Below are 27,550 nucleotides of genomic sequence, written 5' to 3' on the forward strand. Positions count from 1 at the left end.
CCTCCGAATATGGAATTGGGGCCGTCCTGTCCCAGGTAGATTCGGAGGGACTCGACAGACCCGTGGCCTTCATCAGCCGACGGCTGCTGCCCCGGGAGCAGCGGTGGAGCACCATCGAGCGGGAGGCCTTCGCTGTAGTGTGGGCCCTCAAAAAGCTCCGGCCCTATCTCTTCGGCACCCACTTCCGGGTCCAGACCGACCACCGGCCCTTGCGGTGGTTAATGCAAATGAGGGACGAGAACCCCAAGCTGCTGCTATGGTCCATCTCGCTGCAAGGGATGGACTTTTCTGTTGAACACCGGCCCGGCAGTGACCACGCCAACGGCGACGGCCTGTCCCGCTTCTTCCGCCTCGACAAGGAGAACCCCCAAGGAAATGGGTGACTCTCCCTGCCTTCGGCTGGGGGGGACGCCTGTTGGACCTTCCTCGTGGCGTGGTCTTAACCCTCTTGGTTTGTGCTCGTCCCCCCGCACTGGCCTACACGGGCCGCCCTTTCAGGCCACCAGGGACCTCTCCTTCCTTCGAGGTCTTTTTTGGATTGTATCCATTTGCCTACACCCGCCTCAGCGGCCCCCTTTTCCAGGCCGCACAGGAACCCCTCATCTCTTCGGGGTTCCCGCCATGCTTGCTCCACGCACCAGCCCACGCAACCCGGCTCCCCCCGGCCTCGGCCCCAGCGAAGCCCCGACATCGAGGCACCAAGATCGGGCCAGGGGGCACCACGTGGCCACTTCACCTCTCCCGGAGGAGGAGAGTTTCGATGGGACCCCCACCGTCCCCCCACACCCAGGTGCGATCGTCCTCCGGCCTCCCCGGGCCTGGCGCCTCTCCCGCTGGGCGTCTGGCATCTCCCAGCCCGGCCTCTCCGCCCCCCCCAGGTGCGAGGGTCCGGACATCAAAGAGCTCCAGACCTATATCTGGGGCAACCCCGCAAGAGAACGGCAGTTGTATCCCGGAGTCAAGAGCCCTGCTGATGGAATCGCGGCTGACCCTACGGAGAAGAACCCTTGCTTGACCCTATAACACGAGCCCAGCTGACTGCGTCGCGGCTCCACCTTATTGAGACAAGGAACCTCACGGAACATCGGGGCCCTGCTGACGCCGTCGCGGCCCAACCTCGCTGAGCCTCCCCCAGAGCCCTGCTGACGTCATCGCGGCTCGAGCTGAACTGAACCACCTGAAGAGCCCTGCTGACCTAGTCGCGGCTCAAGCTCCACGAACTGATCACCAGAGCCCTGCTGACGCCGTCGCGGCTCGACCCCTCCGGGACACGGAGTCCCTCCAGCTTGAGGAACAAGAACTGGGCCTAAGGTACCCTCGTACCCCGCCACTACCAAAGACTGTCCCGCTACCCCGTCCCTACCAAAGACTTTGAGACTCTTGCGGATCCCTCGATCCCCCCCTTGTATATATCGATAACCGTAACCTCCTAAATGCTGATAAAGAATTGCTCATCGTGATAAACAGCCTCGAGTCCTGTGTGGTGGTGTTACTGTGCTGGTACAGTATAGGAGAAGGACCTCTCCTAGGAGGCTTCTCAGCAGCGCTCGGCTACTTCGTACAGTGTGGGGGCCCCCTGGGTGGTCACTCCGACTCCCCCGGGGTCCGCCTTCCAACACAGGGGAACACTGCACATCAATAACACTGGTGTTCCTCTGTGCCCAGTGTTCCTCTGTCACCAGTGTTATTGATGTGCCGTGCTCCTCTGTGACCAGTGTTATTGATGTGCCGTCCTCCTTGTGACCAGTGTTATTGATGTGCAGTGTTCCTCTCTGCCCGCTGTTCCTCTCTGTCCGCTATTCCTCTCTGCCCGCTATTCCTCAGTGTAATTGATGTGCATTGTTCCTCTTTCACCAGTGTTATTGGGGTGTGTGCAGTGACCAATGAACGACGACCTGTAGCGTTGGCCAGTGAGTGGTTTTAGCTGGCAGTGTGGTGTGTGCGGTGACCAATGAATGACTTCCTGTAGCGGTGGCCAGTGAGTGGTTTCAGTTGGCAGTGGGGTGTATGTGGTGACCAATGAATGATGTCCTGTAGTGGTGGCCAATGAGTGGCTTTAGTTGGCAGTGGGGTGTGTGCGGTGACCAATGAATGACATCCTGTAGCGATGGCCAGTGAGTGGTTTCAGTTGGCAGTGGGGTGTTTGTGGTGACCAATGAACAACTTCCTGTAGCGGTTGGCAGTGGGGTGTGTGCAGTGACCAATGAACGATGTCCTTTAGCGGTTGGCAGTGGGGTGTGTGTGGTGACCAATGAAAAATGTCGTGTAGCGGTGGCCAGTGAGTGGTTTCAGTTGGCAGTGGGATGTGTGTGGTGACCAATGAACGATGTCCTGTAGCGGTTGGCAGTGGGGTGTGTGCGGTGACCAATGAAAGATGTCCTGTAGTGGTGGCCAGTGAGTGGTTTTAGCTGGCAGTGGGGTGTGTGCGGTGACCAATGAACGATGTCCTTTAGCGGTTGGCAGTGGGGTGTGTGTGGTGACCAATGAACGATGTCCTGTAGCAGTTGACAGTGGGGTGTGTGTGGAGACCAATGAAAAATGTCGTGTAGCGGTGGCCAGTGAGTGGTTTCAGTTGGCAGTGGGATGTGTGTGGTGACCAATGAACGATGTCCTGTAGCGGTTGGCAGTGGGGTGTGTGCGGTGACCAATGAAAGATGTCCTGTAGTGGTGGCCAGTGAGTGGTTTTAGCTGGCAGTGGGGTGTGTGCGGTGACCAATGAATGACATCCTGTAGCGATGGCCAGTGAGTGGTTTCAGTTGGCAGTGGGGTGTTTGTGGTGACCAATGAACAACTTCCTGTAGCGGTTGGCAGTGAGGTGTGTGCAGTGACCAATGAACGATGTCCTTTAGCGGTTGGCAGTGGGGTGTGTGTGGTGACCAATGAACGATGTCCTGTAGCAGTTGACAGTGGGGTTTGTGCGGAGACCAATGAAAAATGTCGTGTAGCGGTGGCCAGTGAGTGGTTTCAGTTGGCAGTGGGGTGTGTGTGGTGACCAATGAACGATGTTCTGTAGCGGTTGGCAGTGGGGTGTGTGCGGTGACCAATGAACGATGTCCTGTAGCGGTGGCCAGTGAGTGGTTTTAGTTGGCAGTGGGGTGTGTGCGGTGACCAATGAACGATGTCCTGTAGCGGTGGCCATTGAGCAGTTTTAGTTGGTGTGTGCGGTGACCAATGAATGATGTTCTGTAGCGGTGGCCATTGAGCAGTTTTAGTTGGTGTGTGCGGTGACCAATGTACAGTGTCCTGTAGCGGTGGCCAGTGAGTGGTTTTAGTTGGCAGTGGGGTGTGTGCGGTGGCCAGTGAGTGGTTGCAGTGGGGTGTTTGCGGTGACCAATGAATGATGTCCTGTAGTGGTGGCCAATGAGTGGCTTTAGTCGGCAGTGGGGTGTGTGTGGTGACCAATAAACGACTTTCTGTAGCGGTAGCCAATGAGTGGCTTTAGTTGGCAGTGGGGTTTGTGCGGTGACCAATGAGCGACGTCCTGTAGCGTTGGTCAGTGAGTGGTTTTAGTTGGCAGTGGGGTGTGTAGTTCCAACCTCTTCCTCAGTGTACTCTCACCTGTGCTTTAAAATCTGCTCTTGGTGCTACACGGCCAAAGGAGCTATTCAGGATGTTCCAGTTTTAAAGTCCTTGCAATTGACACACTCTTGAGGTTTTGGAGCCTTACCTTGTACATCAGGTTGACAGTCTGCATCAATGCTCCCCCTCTCACCATGCTGTTCTCTTTGACAGAAGCTGGGTGTGGTGGCTAAGTGGACTAATGCATTATCCATTGTTGGGACCTGTATTCGACCTCATGTTCACAGTTCCAAACTCTGGGGGGTCCATTCAGCCTTTCATCCTTCTTATGCCGATAAAATGAGTACCATTGAGTTGGGTAACAATAAACATCTGTTGTTCAGCCCCAAGATACCCTTGGGTGATCGTGTGCTTTGCAAATACACGTTTGGTACTAGACTGAATATGCTTGAATAGCCTGGTGGGGCTGGGGGAACAGCTGGATGTATGCCAATTCCCACTCTAGAATGTCCACTAATTCTCTTCCACTTGCTTCCTTCTTCCAGCTGCAGTACCATGCGGGTCTAGCATCCGGCCTCTTAAATCAGCAGTCGCTAAAACGTTCGGCCAATCAGATGGGAGTATCGACCAAGCGCAAACCAAAAGCCCAGCCCACAACCCTTGTTCTGCCAACACAGTAAGTTCTTTTTTTCACCTTTGAAGAGACAGAGTCCTGCTGTGTTCTTGAAATGTTTGTCTCCCACCAACTTTACCAACCATTTGAAGCATCCAAGTCTGAATGAACCTAGTGGAAATGGCACTAGAAGCTCTTGGCAAACCCCTAGGGTCGCTTGGGTTTAGAGCCCCTGGTGATACCATGCAGTGAATAGCGTTTTCCAGTTAAAGAAGGTGTTTTAGCACTAATGAGGGAGCGAAACAATCAGTTCCAAACACCACATTCAGTTCCTCATCTTGGTTTAGTTGTCACAGACAGGTTTACTTCTTTCAACTCTGGTGAACATGTTCTTGTTTAACTTGTTTGGAGTATTTCTTTGTTTGCATATTTTTCACTGACTTGAGGGGTAGCAAAGGCTTCACTTTTCAGACAAGTTTCAGTGTTAGACTGAGGTCTTGGAGTGGTATGGGGAAGCCAGTTGTTAGACTGAGGACTTTTTCTGGCATGGGGGAAGCCAAGTGTTAGACTGAGGAATTGGACTGGCATGGGGAAGCCAGGTGTTAGACTGATGACTTGGGATTCCTGCCAGGCTCATCCTTAGCCCTTGTTAACATGTCTGCCTGGTGACCAGTCATCGTGGACATACCTGTGCTCTCCTTGCTACCATCAGTTCACGGTGTCACCGGACCCCTCTGCCATGTACGGGTGACCTTGTCCTCAGGAGATGTAGGATTTCGTTATTAGGAGGAGCAGCTGAAAGGTGAGTTCCGGGTGTGGGATGCTGGGCATAGTATCATTTCCCCTTTCTGCCAGTGAGGTAACCTGTCCAGAATACCCCTAAGCTCCTTTATGCCAGTCATCTTCAGACCCCCTGCTCAAGAGTTTGCAGATAGCCACAGGTGGTGGGAGAGAGTAGTGAAAGTGCTGGTAGCGCACCCATTCGTCTCATCTGACCTGTATATTTAAGTTGGGCACCAATGCCCCCATTAAGAAAAGACTCACCAATGGCCAGGCGCTCAAGGTCACCGGGGGGCTAACTCTCACCTGCTCCAGAAACTCTGTTTCACACTGTGGTTGCGTCCCTCTGTCTGCCTGGGCCTGCGGGTCACTGTGGTTGAGTCCCTCCGTCTGCCTGGGCCTGCAGGTCACTGTGGTTGAGTCCCTCCGTCTGCCTGGGCCTGCAGGTCACTGTGGTTGGGTCCCTCCGTCTGCCTGGGCCTGCGGGTCACTGTGGTTGAGTCCCTCTGTCTGCCTGGGCCTGCAGGTCACTGTGGTTGAGTCCCTCTGTCTGCCTGGGCCTGCAGGTCACTGTGGTTGAGTCCCTCTGTCTGCCTGGGCCTGCAGGTCACTGTTGTTGAGTCCCTCTGTCTGCCTGGGCCTGCAGGTCACTGTGGTTGAGTCCCTCTGTCTGCCTGGGCCTGCGGGTCACTGTGGTTGAGTCCCTCTGTCTGCCTGGGCCTGCAGGTCACTGTGGTTGAGTCCCTCTGTCTGCCTGGGCCTGCGGGTCACTGTGGTTGAGTCCCTCTGTCTGCCTGGGCCTGCAGGTCACTGTGGTTGGGTCCCTCTGTCTGCCTGGGCCTGCGGGTCACTGTGGTTGAGTCCCTCCGTCTGCCTGGGCCTGCGGGTCGCTGTGGTTGAGTCCCTCTGTCTGCCTGGGCCTGCGGGTCACTGTGGTTGAGTCCCTCTGTCTGCCTGGGCCTGCGGGTCACTGTGGTTGAGTCCCTCTGTCTGCCTGGGCCTGCAGGTCACTGTGGTTGAGTCCCTCTGTCTGCCTGGGCCTGCGGGTCACTGTGGTTGAGTCCCTCCGTCTGCCTGGGCCTGCGGGTCGCTGTGGTTGAGTCCCTCTGTCTGCCTGGGCCTGCAGGTCACTGTGGTTGAGTCCCTCTGTCTGCCTGGGCCTGCGGGTCACTGTGGTTGAGCCCCTCTGTCTGCCTGGGCCTGCAGGTCACTGTGGTTGAGCCCCTCTGTCTGCCTGGGCCTGCGGGTCACTGTGGTTGAGCCCCTCTGTCTGCCTGGGCCTGCAGGTCACAGACTGCCATGGTTATCAAACCAGTCCCCCCTTCTGGGAGTAATGCTGCTGCCCTGCTCTAGCTTGGCGTGAGTTAGAGGACCCCGAAGCTTCTGCTCTTGTGACCTCTAAGCTTGACCTGGGGAGTAGAGCCCAGCTTTCTCAAGAACGCACATACACTGACAGTGGTTTCATGGCGCTACGGTAACTGGACCATAGCACACAAGTGATCGTTACTGATAAGCGAGCCTAAAAAGCCAGGTCTTGAGGAGTTTCCTGAACACAGTGTAACGGGGTGAACCTGATTCCAGGTGGAAGGGTATTCCAGATGCGCGGGCAGGTAACCAGAATCCTCAACCGCCGAGTGTTTTTTTTTTTTAATTAGGAATGCCATGACTTACATGGCCGGTCATTCTCCTGCTTCTTCCTCCTCACCTGTATTCTGGACTCCATTTTTCTTGGCGCTTTAAGCTTGGTGCTGTAAGATATGAGGAAGAAGTCAGCGAGCGAGAGTCATCGTCTCGTAAGGAAGTGAAAGAAGCCTGTGTCCCCAGTGCTGTGATGGGAGTGCCCTGCATCTGGTGCTCTCAGGCGGAACAGAGACAGCCTCCACTGAGCCCTCCACTCTGGTTTTCAGCTGGGTGGTGGTGGTTGGGAGGTCGTTCTAGCTATGAAGCAGCACTCGGATCCTTCATCACATGCTCTTATTGGGGTATTAAAAGTAGCCTTCATCAGGGTCTCTGGTATAGTTTAGGCTCATGGGCCTTTAAAGCCACATAATGTGCCGGTAGCCTCCTTAAAACTGCTCACTTCATAGTTCTCATCTGGCTGCCCTCACTCCTGAAGAAGACCTCCATGCTGACAGGACTGACACGTTTGTCTCGTGGAGTCAGGAGCAGCTTTAGTTGACTGCTTTCCTCTGCTATGCTGATGCATCCTCTCTGTCCCAGCTCGTCCATGTATTGCTTGGAAGCCATGGGAGACTGCTTCTATTCTTCACCTCATGTCCTGATGTCCACCTACAACTTCGAAAACTGGAGGGCCACGCAGTCCGGGTACTTCACCAACCTGTGGGACTTTACATGGCGTTCGTCTTCCAGCTCCCGCCCAGCTGACACCCCCCATCCCACCGGGCCTGCTCCTGAGCATCCAAGCAGGACCATTGGTGTGATCAAGGCTCCTGTTGCTTCAACACATGCCCCTGAGGACACGGCCTTCGCCCACCTCGGCCTCTCCACTGTCCATCAGACACACACTATGATCCTCTCTAGAGCATCCACTTGCTCGCTTGGCAAAGTCGTGTTCTCAGTAGAATCGCGTGTCGACCTAGAAACTTGCAAGTCCGACCAAGCATCTGTGGTGCCTTCAGGAAAGGGTCTCGGGAATCCTCCCCTACTTTCAACATTGTCAGCCAACCTCTCATTTGATTGACGCAGTTGCTCCCTCCGATGAGGTGTCCCGCATTCTTTTGTGATCATTAACTGATTTTTGCCAGATTGATGTGCGTCCCTTCTCGCCCATAGCCTCCTGTGACTTGAAGCTTCCCTTATGGCAGATGCCTTCCTGGTTTTCATCTCTTCGGGCAGGCGTCATGTGAGCCTAAGACCATTTGCGTCATCCAGAAGAAATCAGTCTTGACCCTGTGCCTCATGGTGACAGTCCAGCCCGAACTGCCAAGCCAGGTCTTCCCTGGAGCGGAAACGAGCATCGTGGGACCAGTTTCTGGGTAACACCCTTCATCAGCCAGGCTAGCTTGAATCCAGTGGCAAAGTGAGCAAGGGACCCAAGTCTTGGCATACCCTGCCAACTAAGGGTGATCAAAGCAAACACAAGGAGATGATGGACTGAGCGCTGATGAGGGCTGTTACCCTGAAACCGGTCCTAGGATGCTTGTTTCCGGTTCAGGGAAGACCTGGCTTGGCAGTTCGGACGGGACTGTTCTCATATGGCTGAGTCTGAACCCGGGTGGCGAAGTGAGCTAAAGATAGATGATGGATTCAACCCAGATCCGTGACTGGGGGTGAGTGTCTGAAACGTTTCAGCGCTCTGCCCATCATCTCCTTGTGTTTGCTTTTTCTAGTTGCACATCAGACCAATCTCCTGAAAGCATTGATTTGGAGCACTCGCTAAAATCCTATTGATAAGAGGCCACGCCCTGCAGTCACTACAGAAGGGGGCTGAAGGTTGCACTGGAACGAAATGAATCCTGAATCTGTCCTGGCAAATGCAATTCCCCCAGCTCTTGGGATGTTATGGTGTGTTCACAAGACTCGTCCAGCACCTCGCATGTTGTAGTAGGTTCCATTTCTATGGATATGGTCATCAGCGAAGAACTACACGCGCCCTTAGGGTGCACACGGAATGACGATACACGTTTGACAGAATCTGTACTAAGACTAATCAGAAATTGGGGCTTGCCTTGAATCGGTTTCCTAGCACCACACACCAGCTCTTTGGAGGGTGGTTCTGGTCAGTATTTCACTGGTGACAATGGGGCTCTGAGGCTGTAGCTTATGTGACTGCGGACTCCCGGTTAGCTCATTGGAAACCGTTTCCAGCTTCAGGGCTCCTGATGAGGCATCTGGAGAGACAGCTTTACCCATCCACCATTTTCAATAGAACAGGCCTTGGTCTGATTCGTAAAGCGCAGAAAGGAAATAGCAAAACACTTTGGTGTCATGAAAATGAAGATGTTCTTCACAAGGCCTCTTCTTGACAAGCACAGCATCAGGCAGTAAAGGTCATTGAGAATGTGACAAACTTTGGAGTCCTCACTCTTGCAAGCTTCTCCTTCAAGCAGTCCAGCAGTGAGAAGCTTGTGCAGTCCGCTACAAGAGCCTCAGTTTCTCTTCCATAACCCCGCTAGACACAAACTCACTCCTTGATCGCTGAAAGATGTGATGGGCATAAACTGAGGACGACGAGCAGGCGACGAAGACAAACCGCACATGATGGATTAGTGTGAACTACACCCGGAGTTACTACCAGTAGGTCTGATTCAATCGAGCATACCCCGCCTAGTATGTTGGGGCTTTCAGAGTTGACCTCACGGACTCTACTCCCTGTTTTAGGCAGGTTTCCATAATAAAGCACCTTGCCGTAGACATGTACATACAGATGATGTTAGGTCTCGCCTGCGACAGTGCATGCGCTTCAAGCCCTCTTGGTGTGAGACGCAACAGTGGCTTGGAGTCCAAGACCAAGCCCTTTTGTTTGTATTACATTCTCGCTCTATCAGCTGGCTCCACTGAGAGTGACTGCATTCTGCTCTTTCAGAAGAAGCGTATCAGCGCACTAAGGAGTTTTGTTCAGTGCCAGTAACTAATGTGGCAGTGTGTGCTTTTTGAGATCCAAAAATATTTTGACTTTTTTGCTACTGTTTGTTACAATGCTGTGGGCCCAGCAGCTCCCGCAACAATTAAGTTTTACAAAAAACATGTCAAGACATGCATTGACAAACCCAAAAGTCTGACCAGCAAAGGCGGACCTATTGGCTTTGCCAGTGTTTGTTTATTTTCATGTTTTCCATAATCCTGTTGAAACTGGTTACACTGATTTTTCTGTTATGTATATATATTTTTTTTAGAAACACTAACGTCCATCAACAAAGTTTACTAGAAATGGTTTCTAAAATTTCACAGTAGTTTAGCAAAACGTTTTTTTCCTAGTTGCATTTCTTGTGAATATTTTATTCTGAAAGCAAAGAGTCATCCATCTTGCTTTCAAGCTTCTGCAAATATTTGCATCTAATCAGAGAGCTTTCTTGGAGCATTATACGTAGCCTCATATTAGTAAACTTTGCAAACATATGTAAACATTTTTATACTGGAACCGCTGCCAGTATTGCAGTCCGAGCTCACAGCATTTCCGTAGGGTTTTCACCCTAACAATAAAGGCTTTGCAAAGACAAGTTCAAACAGCATTAACACATGGACACAGATATTACCTGGACTGCAGACAGTGCCCTGCCTTCCCTGATCCATAATGTGTTACTGAAACTGGCAGCCAAAGGGTCTGTGTTGCAGGGAGGAGGGGGAGGGTGGACTTACTGGTCCCAAGGATGAAAACTTGTTGTCCCTGACCCCAAACAATATGTCCTGGGCATTCCACACCCGAGTAGAATATCTAATAGGAGGGGGTCGCACACTCATCTCTGCCAGTGTACCTCAGTCCTGACCTGCACACTCATCTCTGCCAGTGTACCTCAGTCCTGACCTGCACACTCATCTCTGCCAGTGTACCTCAGTCCTGACCTGCACACACAGCTCTGCCAGTGTACCTCAGTCCTGACCTGCACACTCATCTCTGCCAGTGTACCTCAGTCCTGACCTGCACAACAAGCTCTGCTGGTGTACCTCAGTCCTGACCTGCACACACAGCTCTGCCAGTGTACCTCAGTCCTGACCTGCACACACAGCTCTGCTGGTGTACCTCAGTCCTGACCTGCACACACAGCTCTGCTGGTGTACCTCAGTCCTGACCTGCACACACAGCTCTGCTGCTGTACCTCAGTCCTGACCTGCACACTCATCTCTGCCAGTGTACCTCAGTCCTGACCTGCACACTCATCTCTGCCGGTGTACCTCAGTCCTGACCTGCACAAACAGCTCTGCTGGTGTACCTCAGTCCTGACCTGCACACACAGCTCTGCTGGTGTACCTCAGTCCTGACCTGCACACACAGCTCTGCAGTGTACCTCAGTCCTGACCTGCACACACAGCTCTGCTGCTGTACCTCAGTCCTGACCTGCACACACAGCTCTGCAGTGTACCTCAGTCCTGACCTGCACACTCATCTCTGCCAGTGTACCTCAGTCCTGACCTGCACAAACAGCTCTGCTGGTGTACCTCAGTCCTGACCTGCACACACAGCTCTGCAGTGTACCTCAGTCCTGACCTGCACACACAGCTCTGCTGCGGTACCTCAGTCCTGACCTGCACACTCATCTCTGCCAGTGTACCTCAGTCCTGACCTGCACAAACAGCTCTGCTGGTGTACCTCAGTCCTGACCTGCACACACAGCTCTGCTGGTGTACCTCAGTCCTGACCTGCACACACCGCTCTGCTGGTGTACCTCAGTCCTGACCTGCACACACAGCTCTGCAGTGTACCTCAGTCCTGACCTGCACACACAGCTCTGCTGCTGTACCTCAGTCCTGACCTGCACACACAGCTCTGCAGTGTACCTCAGTCCTGACCTGCACACACAGCTCTGCAGTGTACCTCAGACCTGACCTGCACACACAGCTCTGCTGCTGTACCTCAGTCCTGACCTGCACACACAGCTCTGCAGTGTACCTCAGTCCTGACCTGGACACACAGCTCTGCTGGTGTACCTCAGTCCTGACCTGCACACACAGCTCTGCTGGTGTACCTCAGTCCTGACCTGCACACACAGCTCTGCTGGTGTACCTCAGTCCTGACCTGCACACACAGCTCTGCAGTGTACCTCAGTCCTGACCTGCACACACAGCTCTGCTGCTGTACCTCAGTCCTGACCTGCACACACAACTCTGCAGTGTACCTCAGTCCTGACCTGCACACACAGCTCTGCAGTGTACCTCAGTCCTGACCTGCACACACAGCTCTGCTGCTGTACCTCAGTCCTGACCTGCACACACAGCTCTGCAGTGTACCTCAGTCCTGACCTGGACACACAGCTCTGCTGGTGTACCTCAGTCCTGACCTGCACACACAGCTCTGCAGTGTACCTCAGTCCTGACCTGCACACAGAGCTCTGCTGGTGTACCTCAGTCCTGACCTGCACCCACAGCTCTGCTGGTGTACCTCAGTCCTGACCTGCACACTCATCTCTGCCGGTGTACCTCAGTCCTGACCTGCACACTCATCTCTGCCAGTGTACCTCAGTCCTGACCTGCACACTCATCTCTGCCAGTGTACCTCAGTCCTGACCTGCACACTCATCTCTGCCGGTGTACCTCAGTCCTGACCTGCACACTCATCTCTGCCGGTGTACCTCAGTCCTGACCTGCACACACAGCTCTGCTGGTGTACCTCAGTCCTGACCTGCACACTCATCTCTGCCAGTGTACCTCAGTCCTGACCTGCACACACAGCTCTGCTGGTTTACCTCAGTCCTGACCTGCACACTCATCTCTGCCAGAGTACCTCAGTCCTGACCTGCACACACAGCTCTGCTGGTGTACCTCAGTCCTGACCTGCACACACAGCTCTGCTGGTGTACCTCAGTACTGACCTGCACACACAGCTCTGCAGGTGTACCTCAGTCCTGACCTGCACACTCATCTCTGCCGGCGTACCTCAGTCCTGACCTGCACACACAGCTCTGCCGGTGTACCTCAGTCCTGACCTGCACACACAGCTATGCCGGTGTACCTCAGTCCTGACCTGCACACACAGCTCTGCTGGTGTCCCCCAGTCCTGACCTGCACACACAGCTCTGCTGGTGTACCTCAGTCCTGACCTGCACACACAGCTCTGCAGTGTACCTCAGTCCTGACCTGGACACACAGCTCTGCTGGTGTACCTCAGTCCTGACATGCACACACAGCTCTGCTGGTGTACCTCAGTCCTGACCTGCACACACAGCTATGCTGGTGTACCTCAGTCCTGACCTGCACAACAAGCTCTGCTGGTGTACCTCAGTCCTGACCTGCACACACAGCTCTGCCAGTGTACCTCAGTCCTGACCTGCACACACAGCTCTGCTGGTGTACCTCAGTCCTGACCTGCACACACAGCTCTGCTGGTGTACCTCAGTCCTGACCTGCACACACAGCTCTGCTGCTGTACCTCAGTCCTGACCTGCACACTCATCTCTGCCAGTGTACCTCAGTCCTGACCTGCACACTCATCTCTGCCGGTGTACCTCAGTCCTGACCTCCACAAACAGCTCTGCTGGTGTACCTCAGTCCTGATCTGCACACACAGCTCTGCTGGTGTACCTCAGTCCTGACCTGCACACACAGCTCTGCAGTGTACCTCAGTCCTGACCTGCACACACAGCTCTGCTGCTGTACCTCAGTCCTGACCTGCACACACCGCTCTGCAGTGTACCTCAGTCCTGACCTGCACACTCATCTCTGCCAGTGTACCTCAGTCCTGACCTGCACAAACAGCTCTGCTGGTGTACCTCAGTCCTGACCTGCACACACAGCTCTGTAGTGTACCTCAGTCCTGACCTGCACACACAGCTCTGCTGCTGTACCTCAGTCCTGACCTGCACACTCATCTCTGCCAGTGTACCTCAGTCCTGACCTGCACAAACAGCTCTGCTGGTGTACCTCAGTCCTGACCTGCACACACAGCTCTGCTGGTGTACCTCAGTCCTGACCTGCACACACCGCTCTGCTGGTGTACCTCAGTCCTGACCTGCACACACAGCTCTGCAGTGTACCTCAGTCCTGACCTGCACACACAGCTCTGCTGCTGTACCTCAGTCCTGACCTGCACACACAGCTCTGCAGTGTACCTCAGTCCTGACCTGCACACACAGCTCTGCAGTGTACCTCAGACCTGACCTGCACACACAGCTCTGCTGCTGTACCTCAGTCCTGACCTGCACACACAGCTCTGCAGTGTACCTCAGTCCTGACCTGGACACACAGCTCTGCTGGTGTACCTCAGTCCTGACCTGCACACACAGCTCTGCTGGTGTACCTCAGTCCTGACCTGCACACACAGCTCTGCTGGTGTACCTCAGTCCTGACCTGCACACACAGCTCTGCTGGTGTACCTCAGTCCTGACCTGCACACACAGCTCTGCAGTGTACCTCAGTCCTGACCTGCACACACAGCTCTGCTGCTGTACCTCAGTCCTGACCTGCACACACAGCTCTGCAGCGTACCTCAGTCCTGACCTGCACACACAGCTCTGCAGTGTACCTCAGTCCTGACCTGCACACACAGCTCTGCTGCTGTACCTCAGTCCTGACCTGCACACACAGCTCTGCAGTGTACCTCAGTCCTGACCTGGACACACAGCTCTGCTGGTGTACCTCAGTCCTGACCTGCACACACAGCTCTGCAGTGTACCTCAGTCCTGGCCTGCACACAGAGCTCTGCTGGTGTACCTCAGTCCTGACCTGCACACACAGCTCTGCTGGTGTACCTCAGTCCTGACCTGCACACTCATCTCTGCCAGTGTACCTCAGTCCTGACCTGCACACTCATCTCTGCCAGTGTACCTCAGTCCTGACCTGCACACTCATCTCTGCCAGTGTACCTCAGTCCTGACCTGCACACTCATCTCTGCCAGTGTACCTCAGTCCTGACCTGCACACTCCTCTGCCGGTGTACCTCAGTCCTGACCTGCACACACAGCTCTGCTGGTGTACCTCAGTCCTGACCTGCACACTCATCTCTGCCAGTGTACCTCAGTCCTGACCTGCACACACAGCTCTGCTGGTGTACCTCAGTCCTGACCTGCACACTCATCTCTGCCAGAGTACCTCAGTCCTGACCTGCACACACAGCTCTGCTGGTGTACCTCAGTCCTGACCTGCACACACAGCTCTGTTGGTGTACCTCAGTCCTGACCTGCACACACAGCTCTGCAGGTGTACCTCAGTCCTGACCTGCACACTCATCTCTGCCGGTGTACCTCAGTCCTGACCTGCACACACAGCTCTGCCGGTGTACCTCAGTCCTGACCTGCACACACAGCTATGCCGGTGTACCTCAGTCCTGACCTGCACACACAGCTCTGCTGGTGTACCTCAGTCCTGACCTGCACACACAGCTCTGCTGGTGTACCTCAGTCCTGACCTGCACACACAGCTCTGCAGTGTACCTCAGTCCTGACCTGGACACACAGCTCTGCTGGTGTACCTCAGTCCTGACCTGCACACACAGCTCTGCTGGTGTACTTCAGTCCTGACCTGCACACACAGCTATGCTGGTGTACCTCAGTCCTGACCTGCACACACTGCTCTGCAGTGTACCTCAGTCCTGACCTGCACACAGAGCTCTGCTGGTGTACCTCAGTCCTGACCTGCACACACAGCTCTGCTGGTGTACCTCAGTCCTGACCCGCACACACAGCTCTGCTGGTGTACCTCAGTCCTGACCTGCACACACAGCTCTGCTGGTGTACCTCAGTCCTGACCTGCACACGCAGCTCTGCTGGTGTACCTCAGTCCTGACCTGCACACACAGCTCTGCTGGTGTACCTCAGACCTGACCTGGACACACAGCTCTGCTGGTGTACCTCAGTCCTGACCTGCACACACAGCTCTGCTGGTGTACCTCAGTCCTGTCCTACACACACAGCTCTGCTGGTGTACCTCAGTCCTGACCTGCACACTCATCTCTGCCAGTGTACCTCAGTCCTGACCTGCACACACAGCTCTGCTGGTGTACCTCAGTCCTGTCCTACACACACAGCTCTGCTGGTGTACCTCAGTTCTGACCTGCACACACAGCTCTGCTGGTGTACCTCAGTTCTGACCTGCACACACAGCTCTGCCGGTGTACCTCAGTCCTGACCTGCACACACAGCTCTGCTGGTGTACCTCAGTCCTGACCTGCACACACATCTCTGCCGGTGTACCTCAGTCCTGACCTGCACACACAGCTCTGCAGTGTACCTCAGTCCTGACCTGGACACACAGCTCTGCTGGTGTACCTCAGTCCTGACCTGCACACACAGCTCTGCTGGTGTACCTCAGTCCTGACCTGCACACACAGCTATGCTGGTGTACCTCAGTCCTGACCTGCACACACAGCTCTGCTGGTGTACCTCAGTCCTGACCTGCACACACAGCTGTGCTGGTGTACCTCAGACCTGACCTGCACACACAGCTATGCTGGTGTACCTCAGACCTGACCTACACACACAGCTCTGCTGGTGTACCTCAGTCCTGACCTGCACACACAGCTCTGCAGTGTACCTCAGTTCTGACCTGCACACACAGCTCTGCTGTTGTACCTCAGTCCTGACCTCCACACACAGCTCTGCTGGTGTACCTCAGTCCTGTCCTGCACACACAGCTCTGCTGGTGTTCCTCAGTCCTGACCTGCACACACAGCTCTGCTGGTGTACCTCAGTCCTGACCTGCACACACAGCTCTGCTGGTGTACCTCAGTCCTGACCTGCACACACAGCTCTGCTGGTGTACCTCAGTCCTGACCTGCACCCACAGCTCTGCTGGTGTACCTCAGACCTGACCTGGACACACAGCTCTGCTGGTGTACCTCAGTCCTGACCTGCACACACAGCTCTGCTGGTGTACCTCAGTCCTGTCCTACACACACAGCTCTGCTGGTGTACCTCAGTCCTGACCTGCACACACAGCTCTGCAGTGTACCTCAGTCCTGACCTGGACACACAGCTCTGCTGGTGTACCTCAGTCCTGACCTGCACACACAGCTCTGCTGGTGTACCTCAGTCCTGACCTGCACACACAGCTATGCTGGTGTACCTCAGTCCTGACCTGCACACACAGCTCTGCTGGTGTACCTCAGTCCTGACCTGCACACACAGCTGTGCTGGTGTACCTCAGACCTGACCTGCACACACAGCTATGCTGGTGTACCTCAGACCTGACCTACACACACAGCTCTGCTGGTGTACCTCAGTCCTGACCTGCACACACAGCTCTGCAGTGTACCTCAGTTCTGACCTGCACACACAGCTCTGCTGTTGTACCTCAGTCCTGACCTCCACACACAGCTCTGCTGGTGTACCTCAGTCCTGTCCTGCACACACAGCTCTGGTGGTGTTCCTCAGTCCTGACCTGCACACACAGCTCTGCTGGTGTACCTCAGTCCTGACCTGCACACACAGCTCTGCTGGTGTACCTCAGTCCTGACCTGCACACACAGCTCTGCTGGTGTACCTCAGACCTGACCTGGACACACAGCTCTGCTGGTGTACCTCAGTCCTGACCTGCACACACAGCTCTGCTGGTGTACCTCAGTCCTGTCCTACACACACAGCTCTGCTGGTGTACCTCAGTCCTGACCTGCACACTCATCTCTGCCAGTGTACCTCAGTCCTGACCTGCACACTCAGCTCTGCTGGTGTACCTCAGTCCTGTCCTACACACACAGCTCTGCTGGTGTACCTCAGTTCTGACCTGCACACACAGCTCTGCTGGTGTACCTCAGTTCTGACCTGCACACACAGCTCTGCTGGTGTACCTCAGTCCTGACCTGCACACACAGCTCTGCTGGTGTACCTCAGTCCTGACCTGCACACACATCTCTGCCGGTGTACCTCAGTCCTGACCTGCACACACAGCTCTGCAGTGTACCTCAGTCCTGACCTGGACACACAGCTCTGCTGGTGTACCTCAGTCCTGACCTGCACACACAGCTCTGCTGGTGTACCTCAGTCCTGACCTGCACACACAGCTATGCTGGTGTACCTCAGTCCTGACCTGCACACACAGCTCTGCTGGTGTACCTCAGTCCTGACCTGCACACACAGCTCTGCTGGTGTACCTCAGACCTGACCTGCACACACAGCTCTGCTGGTGTACCTCAGACCTGACCTACACACACAGCTCTGCAGTGTACCTCAGTCCTGACCTGGACACACAGCTCTGCTGGTGTACCTCAGTCCTGACCTGCACACACAGCTATGCTGGTGTACCTCAGTCCTGACCTGCACACACAGCTCTGCTGGTGTACCTCAGTCCTGGCCTGGACACACAGCTCTGCTGGTGTACCTCAGTCCTGACCTGCACACACAGCTCTGCTGGTGTACCTCAGTCTTGACCTGCACACACAGCTATGCTGGTGTACCTCAGTCCTGTCCTACACACACAGCTCTGCTGGTGTACCTCAGTCCTGACCTGCACACACAGCTCTGCCTGTGTACCTCAGTCCTGACCTGCACACACAGCTCTGCTGGTGTACCTCAGTCCTGACCTGCACACACATCTCTGCTGGTGTACCTCAGACCTGACCTGGACACACAGCTCTGCAGTGTACCTCAGACCTGACCTGCACACACAGCTCTGCTGGTGTACCTCAGTCCTGACCTACACAAACATCTCTGCTGGTGTACCTCAGTACTGACCTGGACACACAGCTCTGCTGGTGTACCTCAGTCCTGACCTGCACACACAGCTCTGCTGGTGTACCTCAGTCCTGACCTGCACACACAGCTATGCTGGTGTACCTCAGTCCTGACCTACACAAACATCTCTGCTGGTGTACCTCAGTCCTGACCTGCACAAACCGCTCTACTGGTGTACCTCAGTCCTGACCTGGACACACAGCTCTGCTGGTGTACCTCAGTCCTGACCTGCACACACAGCTCTGCTGGTGTACCTCAATCCTGACCTGCACACACATCTCTGCTGGTGTACCTCAGTCCTGACCTGCACACACAGCTCTGCTGGTGTACCTCAGTCCTGACCTGCACACTCATCTCTGCCAGTGTACCTCAGTCCTGACCTGCACACTCATCTCTGCCAGTGTACCTCAGTCCTGACCTGCACACTCATCTCTGCCGGTGTACCTCAGTCCTGACCTGCACACACAGCTCTGCTGGTGTACCTCAGTCCTGACCTGCACACTCATCTCTGCCAGTGTACCTCAGTCCTGACCTGCACACACAGCTCTGCTGGTGTACCTCAGTCCTGACCTGCACACTCATCTCTGCCAGAGTACCTCAGTCCTGACCTGCACACACAGCTCTGCTGGTGTACCTCAGTCCTGACCTGCACACACAGCTCTGTTGGTGTACCTCAGTCCTGACCTGCACACACAGCTATGCCGGTGTACCTCAGTCCTGACCTGCACACACAGCTCTGCTGGTGTACCTCAGTCCTGACCTGCACACACAGCTCTGCTGGTGTACCTCAGTCCTGACCTGCACACACAGCTCTGCAGTGTACCTCAGTCCTGACCTGGACACACAGCTCTGCTGGTGTACCTCAGTCCTGACCTGCACACACAGCTCTGCTGGTGTACCTCAGTCCTGACCTGCACACACAGCTATGCTGGTGTACCTCAGTCCTGACCTGCACACACTGGTCTGCAGTGTACCTCAGTCCTGACCTGCACACAGAGCTCTGCTGGTGTACCTCAGTCCTGACCTGCACACACAGCTCTGCTGGTGTACCTCAGTCCTGACCCGCACACACAGCTCTGCTGGTGTACCTCAGTCCTGACCTGCACACACAGCTATGCTGGTGTACCTCAGTCCTGACCTGCACACACAGCTCTGCTGGTGTACCTCAGTCCTGACCTGCACACACAGCTCTGCTGGTGTACCTCAGACCTGACCTGCACACACAGCTCTGCTGGTGTACCTCAGACCTGACCTACACACACAGCTCTGCAGTGTACCTCAGTCCTGACCTGGACACACAGCTCTGCTGGTGTACCTCAGTCCTGACCTGCACACACAGCTATGCTGGTGTACCTCAGTCCTGACCTGCACACACAGCTCTGCTGGTGTACCTCAGTCCTGGCCTGGACACACAGCTCTGCTGGTGTACCTCAGTCCTGACCTGCACACACAGCTCTGCTGGTGTACCTCAGTCTTGACCTGCACACACAGCTATGCTGGTGTACCTCAGTCCTGTCCTACACACACAGCTCTGCTGGTGTACCTCAGTCCTGACCTGCACACACAGCTCTGCAGTGTACCTCAGTTCTGACCTGCACACGCAGCCGTGCAGACGTACCTCAGTCCTGACCTGCACACACAGCTCTGCCTGTGTACCTCAGTCCTGACCTGCACACACAGCTCTGCTGGTGTACCTCAGTCCTGACCTGCACTCACATCTCTGCTGGTGTACCTCAGACCTGACCTGGACACACAGCTCTGCAGTGTACCTCAGACCTGACCTGCACACACAGCTCTGCTGGTGTACCTCAGTCCTGACCTACACAAACATCTCTGCTGGTGTACCTCAGTACTGACCTGGACACACAGCTCTGCTGGTGTACCTCAGTCCTGACCTGCACACACAGCTCTGCTGGTGTACCTCAGTCCTGACCTGCACACACAGCTATGCTGGTGTACCTCAGTCCTGACCTACACAAACATCTCTGCTGGTGTACCTCAGTCCTGACCTGCACAAACCGCTCTACTGGTGTACCTCAGTCCTGACCTGGACACACAGCTCTGCTGGTGTACCTCAGTCCTGACCTGCACACACAGCTCTGCTGGTGTACCTCAATCCTGACCTGCACACACATCTCTGCTGGTGTACCTCAGTCCTGACCTGCACACACAGCTCTGCTGGTGTACCTCAGTCCTGACCTGCACACTCATCTCTGCCAGTGTACCTCAGTCCTGACCTGCACACTCATCTCTGCCAGTGTACCTCAGTCCTGACCTGCACACTCATCTCTGCCGGTGTACCTCAGTCCTGACCTGCACACACAGCTCTGCTGGTGTACCTCAGTCCTGACCTGCACACTCATCTCTGCCAGTGTACCTCAGTCCTGACCTGCACACACAGCTCTGCTGGTGTACCTCAGTCCTGACCTGCACACTCATCTCTGCCAGAGTACCTCAGTCCTGACCTGCACACACAGCTCTGCTGGTGTACCTCAGTCCTGACCTGCACACACAGCTCTGTTGGTGTACCTCAGTCCTGACCTGCACACACAGCTATGCCGGTGTACCTCAGTCCTGACCTGCACACACAGCTCTGCTGGTGTACCTCAGTCCTGACCTGCACACACAGCTCTGCTGGTGTACCTCAGTCCTGACCTGCACACACAGCTCTGCAGTGTACCTCAGTCCTGACCTGGACACACAGCTCTGCTGGTGTACCTCAGTCCTGACCTGCACACACAGCTCTGCTGGTGTACCTCAGTCCTGACCTGCACACACAGCTATGCTGGTGTACCTCAGTCCTGACCTGCACACACTGGTCTGCAGTGTACCTCAGTCCTGACCTGCACACAGAGCTCTGCTGGTGTACCTCAGTCCTGACCTGCACACACAGCTCTGCTGGTGTACCTCAGTCCTGACCCGCACACACAGCTCTGCTGGTGTACCTCAGTCCTGACCTGCACACACAGCTCTGCTGGTGTACCTCAGTCCTGACCTGCACACACAGCTCTGTTGGTGTACCTCAGACCTGACCTGGACACACAGCTCTGCTGGTGTACCTCAGTCCTGACCTGCACACACAGCTCTGCTGGTGTACCTCAGTCCTGTCCTACACACACAGCTCTGCTGGTGTACCTCAGTCCTGACCTGCACACTCATCTCTGCCAGTGTACCTCAGTCCTGACCTGCACACACAGCTCTGCCGGTGTACCTCAGTCCTGTCCTACACACACAGCTCTGCTGGTGTACCTCAGTTCTGACCTGCACACACAGCTCTGCTGGTGTACCTCAGTTCTGACCTGCACACACAGCTCTGCTGGTGTACCTCAGTCCTGACCTGCACACACATCTCTGCCGGTGTACCTCAGTCCTGACCTGCACACACAGCTCTGCAGTGTACCTCAGTCCTGACCTGGACACACAGCTCTGCTGGTGTACCTCAGTCCTGACCTGCACACACAGCTCTGCTGGTGTACCTCAGTCCTGACCTGCACACACAGCTATGCTGGTGTACCTCAGTCCTGACCTGCACACACAGCTCTGCTGGTGTACCTCAGTCCTGACCTGCACACACAGCTGTGCTGGTGTACCTCAGACCTGACCTGCACACACAGCTATGCTGGTGTACCTCAGACCTGACCTACACACACGGCTCTGCTGGTGTACCTCAGTCCTGACCTGCACACACAGCTCTGCAGTGTACCTCAGTTCTGACCTGCACACACAGCTCTGCTGTTGTACCTCAGTCCTGACCTCCACACACAGCTCTGCTGGTGTACCTCAGTCCTGTCCTGCACACACAGCTCTGCTGGTGTTCCTCAGTCCTGACCTGCACACACAGCTCTGCTGGTGTACCTCAGTCCTGACCTGCACACACAGCTCTGCTGGTGTACCTCAGTCCTGACCTGCACACACAGCTCTGCTGGTGTACCTCAGTCCTGACCTGCACACACAGCTCTGCTGGTGTACCTCAGACCTGACCTGGACACACAGCTCTGCTGGTGTACCTCAGTCCTGACCTGCACACACAGCTCTGCTGGTGTACCTCAGTCCTGTCCTACACACACAGCTCTGCTGGTGTACCTCAGTCCTGACCTGCACACTCATCTCTGCCAGTGTACCTCAGTCCTGACCTGCACACACAGCTCTGCTGGTGTACCTCAGTCCTGTCCTACACACACAGCTCTGCTGGTGTACCTCAGTTCTGACCTGCACACACAGCTCTGCTGGTGTACCTCAGTTCTGACCTGCACACACAGCTCTGCTGGTGTACCTCAGTCCTGACCTGCACACACAGCTCTGCTGGTGTACCTCAGTCCTGACCTGCACACACATCTCTGCCGGTGTACCTCAGTCCTGACCTGCACACACAGCTCTGCAGTGTACCTCAGTCCTGACCTGGACACACAGCTCTGCTGGTGTACCTCAGTCCTGACCTGCACACACAGCTCTGCTGGTGTACCTCAGTCCTGACCTGCACACACAGCTATGCTGGTGTACCTCAGTCCTGACCTGCACACACAGCTCTGCTGGTGTACCTCAGTCCTGACCTGCACACACAGCTCTGCTGGTGTACCTCAGACCTGACCTGCACACACAGCTCTGCTGGTGTACCTCAGACCTGACCTACACACACAGCTCTGCAGTGTACCTCAGTCCTGACCTGGACACACAGCTCTGCTGGTGTACCTCAGTCCTGACCTGCACACACAGCTATGCTGGTGTACCTCAGTCCTGACCTGCACACACAGCTCTGCTGGTGTACCTCAGTCCTGGCCTGGACACACAGCTCTGCTGGTGTACCTCAGTCCTGACCTGCACACACAGCTCTGCTGGTGTACCTCAGTCTTGACCTGCACACACAGCTATGCTGGTGTACCTCAGTCCTGTCCTACACACACAGCTCTGCTGGTGTACCTCAGTCCTGACCTGCACACACAGCTCTGCAGTGTACCTCAGTTCTGACCTGCACACGCAGCCGTGCAGACGTACCTCAGTCCTGACCTGCACACACAGCTCTGCCTGTGTACCTCAGTCCTGACCTGCACACACAGCTCTGCTGGTGTACCTCAGTCCTGACCTGCACACTCATCTCTGCTGGTGTACCTCAGACCTGACCTGGACACACAGCTCTGCAGTGTACCTCAGACCTGACCTGCACACACAGCTCTGCTGGTGTACCTCAGTCCTGACCTACACAAACATCTCTGCTGGTGTACCTCAGTACTGACCTGGACACACAGCTCTGCTGGTGTACCTCAGTCCTGACCTGCACACACAGCTCTGCTGGTGTACCTCAGTCCTGACCTGCACACACAGCTATGCTGGTGTACCTCAGTCCTGACCTACACAAACATCTCTGCTGGTGTACCTCAGTCCTGACCTGCACAAACAGCTCTACTGGTGTACCTCAGTCCTGACCTGGACACACAGCTCTGCTGGTGTACCTCAGTCCTGACCTGCACACACAGCTCTGCTGGTGTACCTCAATCCTGACCTGCACACACATCTCTGCTGGTGTACCTCAGTCCTGACCTGCACACACAGCTCTGCTGGTGTACCTCAGTCCTGACCTGCACACACAGCTCTGCTGGTGTACCTCAGTCCTGACCTGCACACACAGCTCTGCTGGTGTACCTCAGACCTGACCTGGACACACAGCTCTGCTGGTGTACCTCAGTCCTGACCTGCACACACAGCTCTGCTGGTGTACCTCAGTCCTGTCCTACACACACAGCTCTGCTGGTGTACCTCAGTCCTGACCTGCACACTCATCTCTGCCAGTGTACCTCAGTCCTGACCTGCACACACAGCTCTGCTGGTGTACCTCAGTCCTGACCTACACACACAGCTCTGCAGTGTACCTCCGTCCTGACCTGGACACACAGCTCTGCTGGTGTACTTCAGTCCTGACCTGCACACACAGCTCTGCAGTGTACCTCAGTCCTGACCTGCACACACAGCTCTGCTGGTGTACCTCAGTCCTGACCTGCACACACAGCTCTGCTGGTGTACCTCAGACCTGACCTGAACACACAGCCCGGCAGTGTACCTCAGTCCTGACCTGCACACACAGCTCTGCTGGTGTACCTCAGACCTGAACTGCACACACAGCTCTGCTGGTGTACCTCAGTCCTGACCTACACAAACAGCTCTGCTGGTGTACCTCAGATCTGACCTGCACACACAGCTCTGCTAGTGTACCTCAGTCCTGACCTACACAAACATCTCTGCTGGTGTACCTCAGTCCTGACCTGCACACACAGCTCTGCTGGTGTACCTCAGACCTGACCTGCACACACAGCTCTGCTGGTGTACCTCAGTCTTGACCTACACAAATATCTCTGCTGGTGTACCTCAGTCCTGACCTGCACAAACAGCTCTACTGGTGTACCTCAGTCCTGACCTGCACACAGAGCTCTGCTGGTGTACCTCAGACCTGACCTGCACACAGAGCTCTCCTGGTGTACCTCAGTCCTGACCTGCACACACAGCTCTGCTGGTGTACCTCAGTCCTGACCTGGACACACAGCTCTGCAGTGTACCTCACTCCTGCCGTGCACACACAGCTGTGCTGGTGCACCTCAGTCCTAACCTACATACGCAGCCGTGCAGGCGTACCTATGTCCTGACCTGCACATGCAGCTTTGCTGGTGCACCTCAGTCCTGTACACGCAGCCGTACCTCAGTCCTGCCCTGCACATGCAGCTTTGCTGGTGTACCTCAGTCCTGCCCTGCACACGCAGCCGTACCTCAGTCCTGACATGCACACGCAGCCGTGCAGTCATACCACAGTCCTGCCCTGCACATGCAGCCATGCAGGCGTACCTCAGTCCTGACCTGCACATGCAGCTTTGCTGGTGTACCTCAGTCCTGCCCTGCACACGCAGCCGTGCAGGCGTACCTCAGTCCTGACCTGCACACGCAGCCGTACCTCAGTCCTGCCCTGCACACGCAGCCGTGCAGGCGTACCTCAGTCCTGACCTGCACATGCAGCTTTGCTGGTGTACCTCAGTCCTGCCCTGCACACGCAGCCGTACCTCAGTCCTGACCTGCATACCTGACGTGCACACGCAGCTCTGCATTGTACCTCAGTCCTGACCTGCACCTGTCCCTGCCGTAGATCATACTACATCCATAAGGAGGTGTGGTACACACACAACTCTGCTGATGTACCTCATTCCTGAGCTGCCTCTCTTTTCATAGTTTCAGCTCAAGGAGCTACACAGGGTATCTCCAATGCTTCTTCACGTCGGACGCCAGCCACCAAAGTTATCACATTGTGACTGCATTTCACGCGGGTCTCCAGTGCATCCAGCTTGCAGCCTACCTCACATGCCCTCTGTTGCACTGGTGCATTCCCATGGTCTCCATTGCATCCAGCTCACGTCCTGCCTCACACGCCCTCCGCTGCACTGGTACCTTCACAGGGGTCTCCGATGCATCCAGCTCACGCCCTGCCTCACATGCCCTCCGCTGCACTGGTACCTTCACAGGGGTCTCCAGTGCATCCAGCTCACGCCCTGCCTCACACGCCCTCCGCTGCACTGGTACCTTCAGAGGGGTCTCCATTGCATCCAGCTCACGCCCTGCCTCACACGCCCTCCGCTGCTACATTCACAGGGGTTTCCCGTTCATCCAGCTCTTGCCCTGCCTCACATGCCCTCCTCTGTTCTCGTACCTTCACTCAGGTCTCCAGTGCATCCAGCTCACGCCCTGCCTCACACGCCCTCCGCTGTACTCGTACCTTCACTCAGGTCTCCAGTGCATCCAGCTCACGCTCTGCCTCACACGCCCTCTGCTGCACTGGTACCTTCACAGGGGTCTCCGATGCACCCAGCTCACGCCCTGCCTCACATGCCCTCCGCTGCACTGGCACCTTCACACAGGTCTCCATTGCATCCAGCTCACGCCCTGCCTCACACGCGCTCCGCTGCACTGGTACCTTCACAGGGGTCTCCGATGCATCCAGCTCATGTCCTGCCTCACACGCCCTCCGCTGCACTGGTACCCTCACAGGGGTCTCCGATGCATCCAGCTCACGCCCTGCCTCACATGCCCTCCGCTGCACTGGTACCTTCACAGGGGTCTCCAGTGCATCCAGCTCACGCCCTGCCTCACATGCCCTCCGCTGCACTGGTACCTTCAGAGGGGTCTCTGATGCATCCAGCTCACGCCCTGCCTCACACGCCCTCCGCTGCACTGGTACCTTCAGAGGGATCTCCGATGCATCTAGCTCACGCCCTGCCTCACACGCCCTCCGCTGCACTGGTACCTTCACAGGGGTCTCCGATGCATCCAGCTCACGCTCTGCCTCACACGCCCTCCGCTGTACTTGTACCTTCACAGGGGTCTCCGATGCATCCAGCTCACGCCCTGCCTCACACGCCCTCCGCTGCGCTGGTACCTTCACAGGGGTCTCCAGTGCATCCAGCTCACGCCCTGCCTCACACACCCTCTGCTGCACTGGTACCTTCACAGGGGTCTCCGATGCATCTAGCTCACGCCCTGCCACACATGCCCTCCGCTGTACTGGTACCTTCACAGGGGTCTCCGATGCATCCAGCTCACGTCCTGCCTCACATGCCCTCCGCTGCACTGGTACCTTCACTCAGGTCTCCAGTGCATCCAGCTCACGCCCTGCCTCACATGCCCACCGCTGCTACCTTCACAGGGGTTTCCCGTTCATCCAGCTCACGTCCTGCCTCACATGCCCTCCGCTGTACTCGTACCCTCACAGGGGTCTCCCGTTCATCCAGCTCACGTCCTGCCTCACATGCCCTCCGCTGCACTGCTACCTTCACACGGGTCTCTAGTGCATCCAGCTCACGCCCAGCCTCACACGCCCTCCGCTGCACTGGTACCTTCACACGGATCTCCGATGCATCCAGCTCACGTCCTGCCTCACACGCCCTCGGCTGCACTGGTACCTTCACAGGGGTCTCCGATGCATCCAGCTCACGTCCTGCCTCACATGCCCTCCGCTGTACTGGTACCTTCACAGGGGTCTCCGATGCATCCAGCTCACGTCCTGCCTCACACGCCCTCCGCTGCACTGGTACCTTCACAGGGGTCTCCGATGCATCCACCTCACGCCCTGCCTCACACGCCCTCCGCTGCACTGGTACCTTCAGAGGGGTCTCCGATGCATCCAGCTCACGCCCTGCCTCACACGCCCTCCGCTGCACTGGTACCTTCACAGGGGTCTCCGATGTATCCAGCTCACGCCCTGCCTCACACGCCCTCCGCTGTACTCGTACCTTCACAGGGGTCTCCGATGCATCCAGCTCACGCCCTGCCTCACATGCCCTCCGCTGCACTGGTACCTTCAGAGGGGTCTCCGATGCATCCAGCTCACGCC

General features: G+C 55.9%; 1 protein-coding gene across 1 annotated transcript in view; it reads left to right on the forward strand.

The window, feature by feature from the left end:
• MED27 (mediator complex subunit 27) overlaps positions 1-27,550 on the forward strand; it is a 1,097,305-nt gene that overhangs the window by 303,997 nt on the left and 765,758 nt on the right. Inside the window, exon 3 of the mRNA XM_085613926.1 lies at positions 4,065-4,195. Coding sequence (XP_085470052.1) covers positions 4,065-4,195 — 131 coding nt within the window. The remainder of the gene's footprint in view (positions 1-4,064; positions 4,196-27,550) is intronic.

Source organism: Triturus cristatus, chromosome 1_2 (assembly GCF_964204655.1).
Source record: "Triturus cristatus chromosome 1_2, aTriCri1.1, whole genome shotgun sequence".
NCBI lineage: Eukaryota > Metazoa > Chordata > Amphibia > Caudata > Salamandridae > Triturus > Triturus cristatus.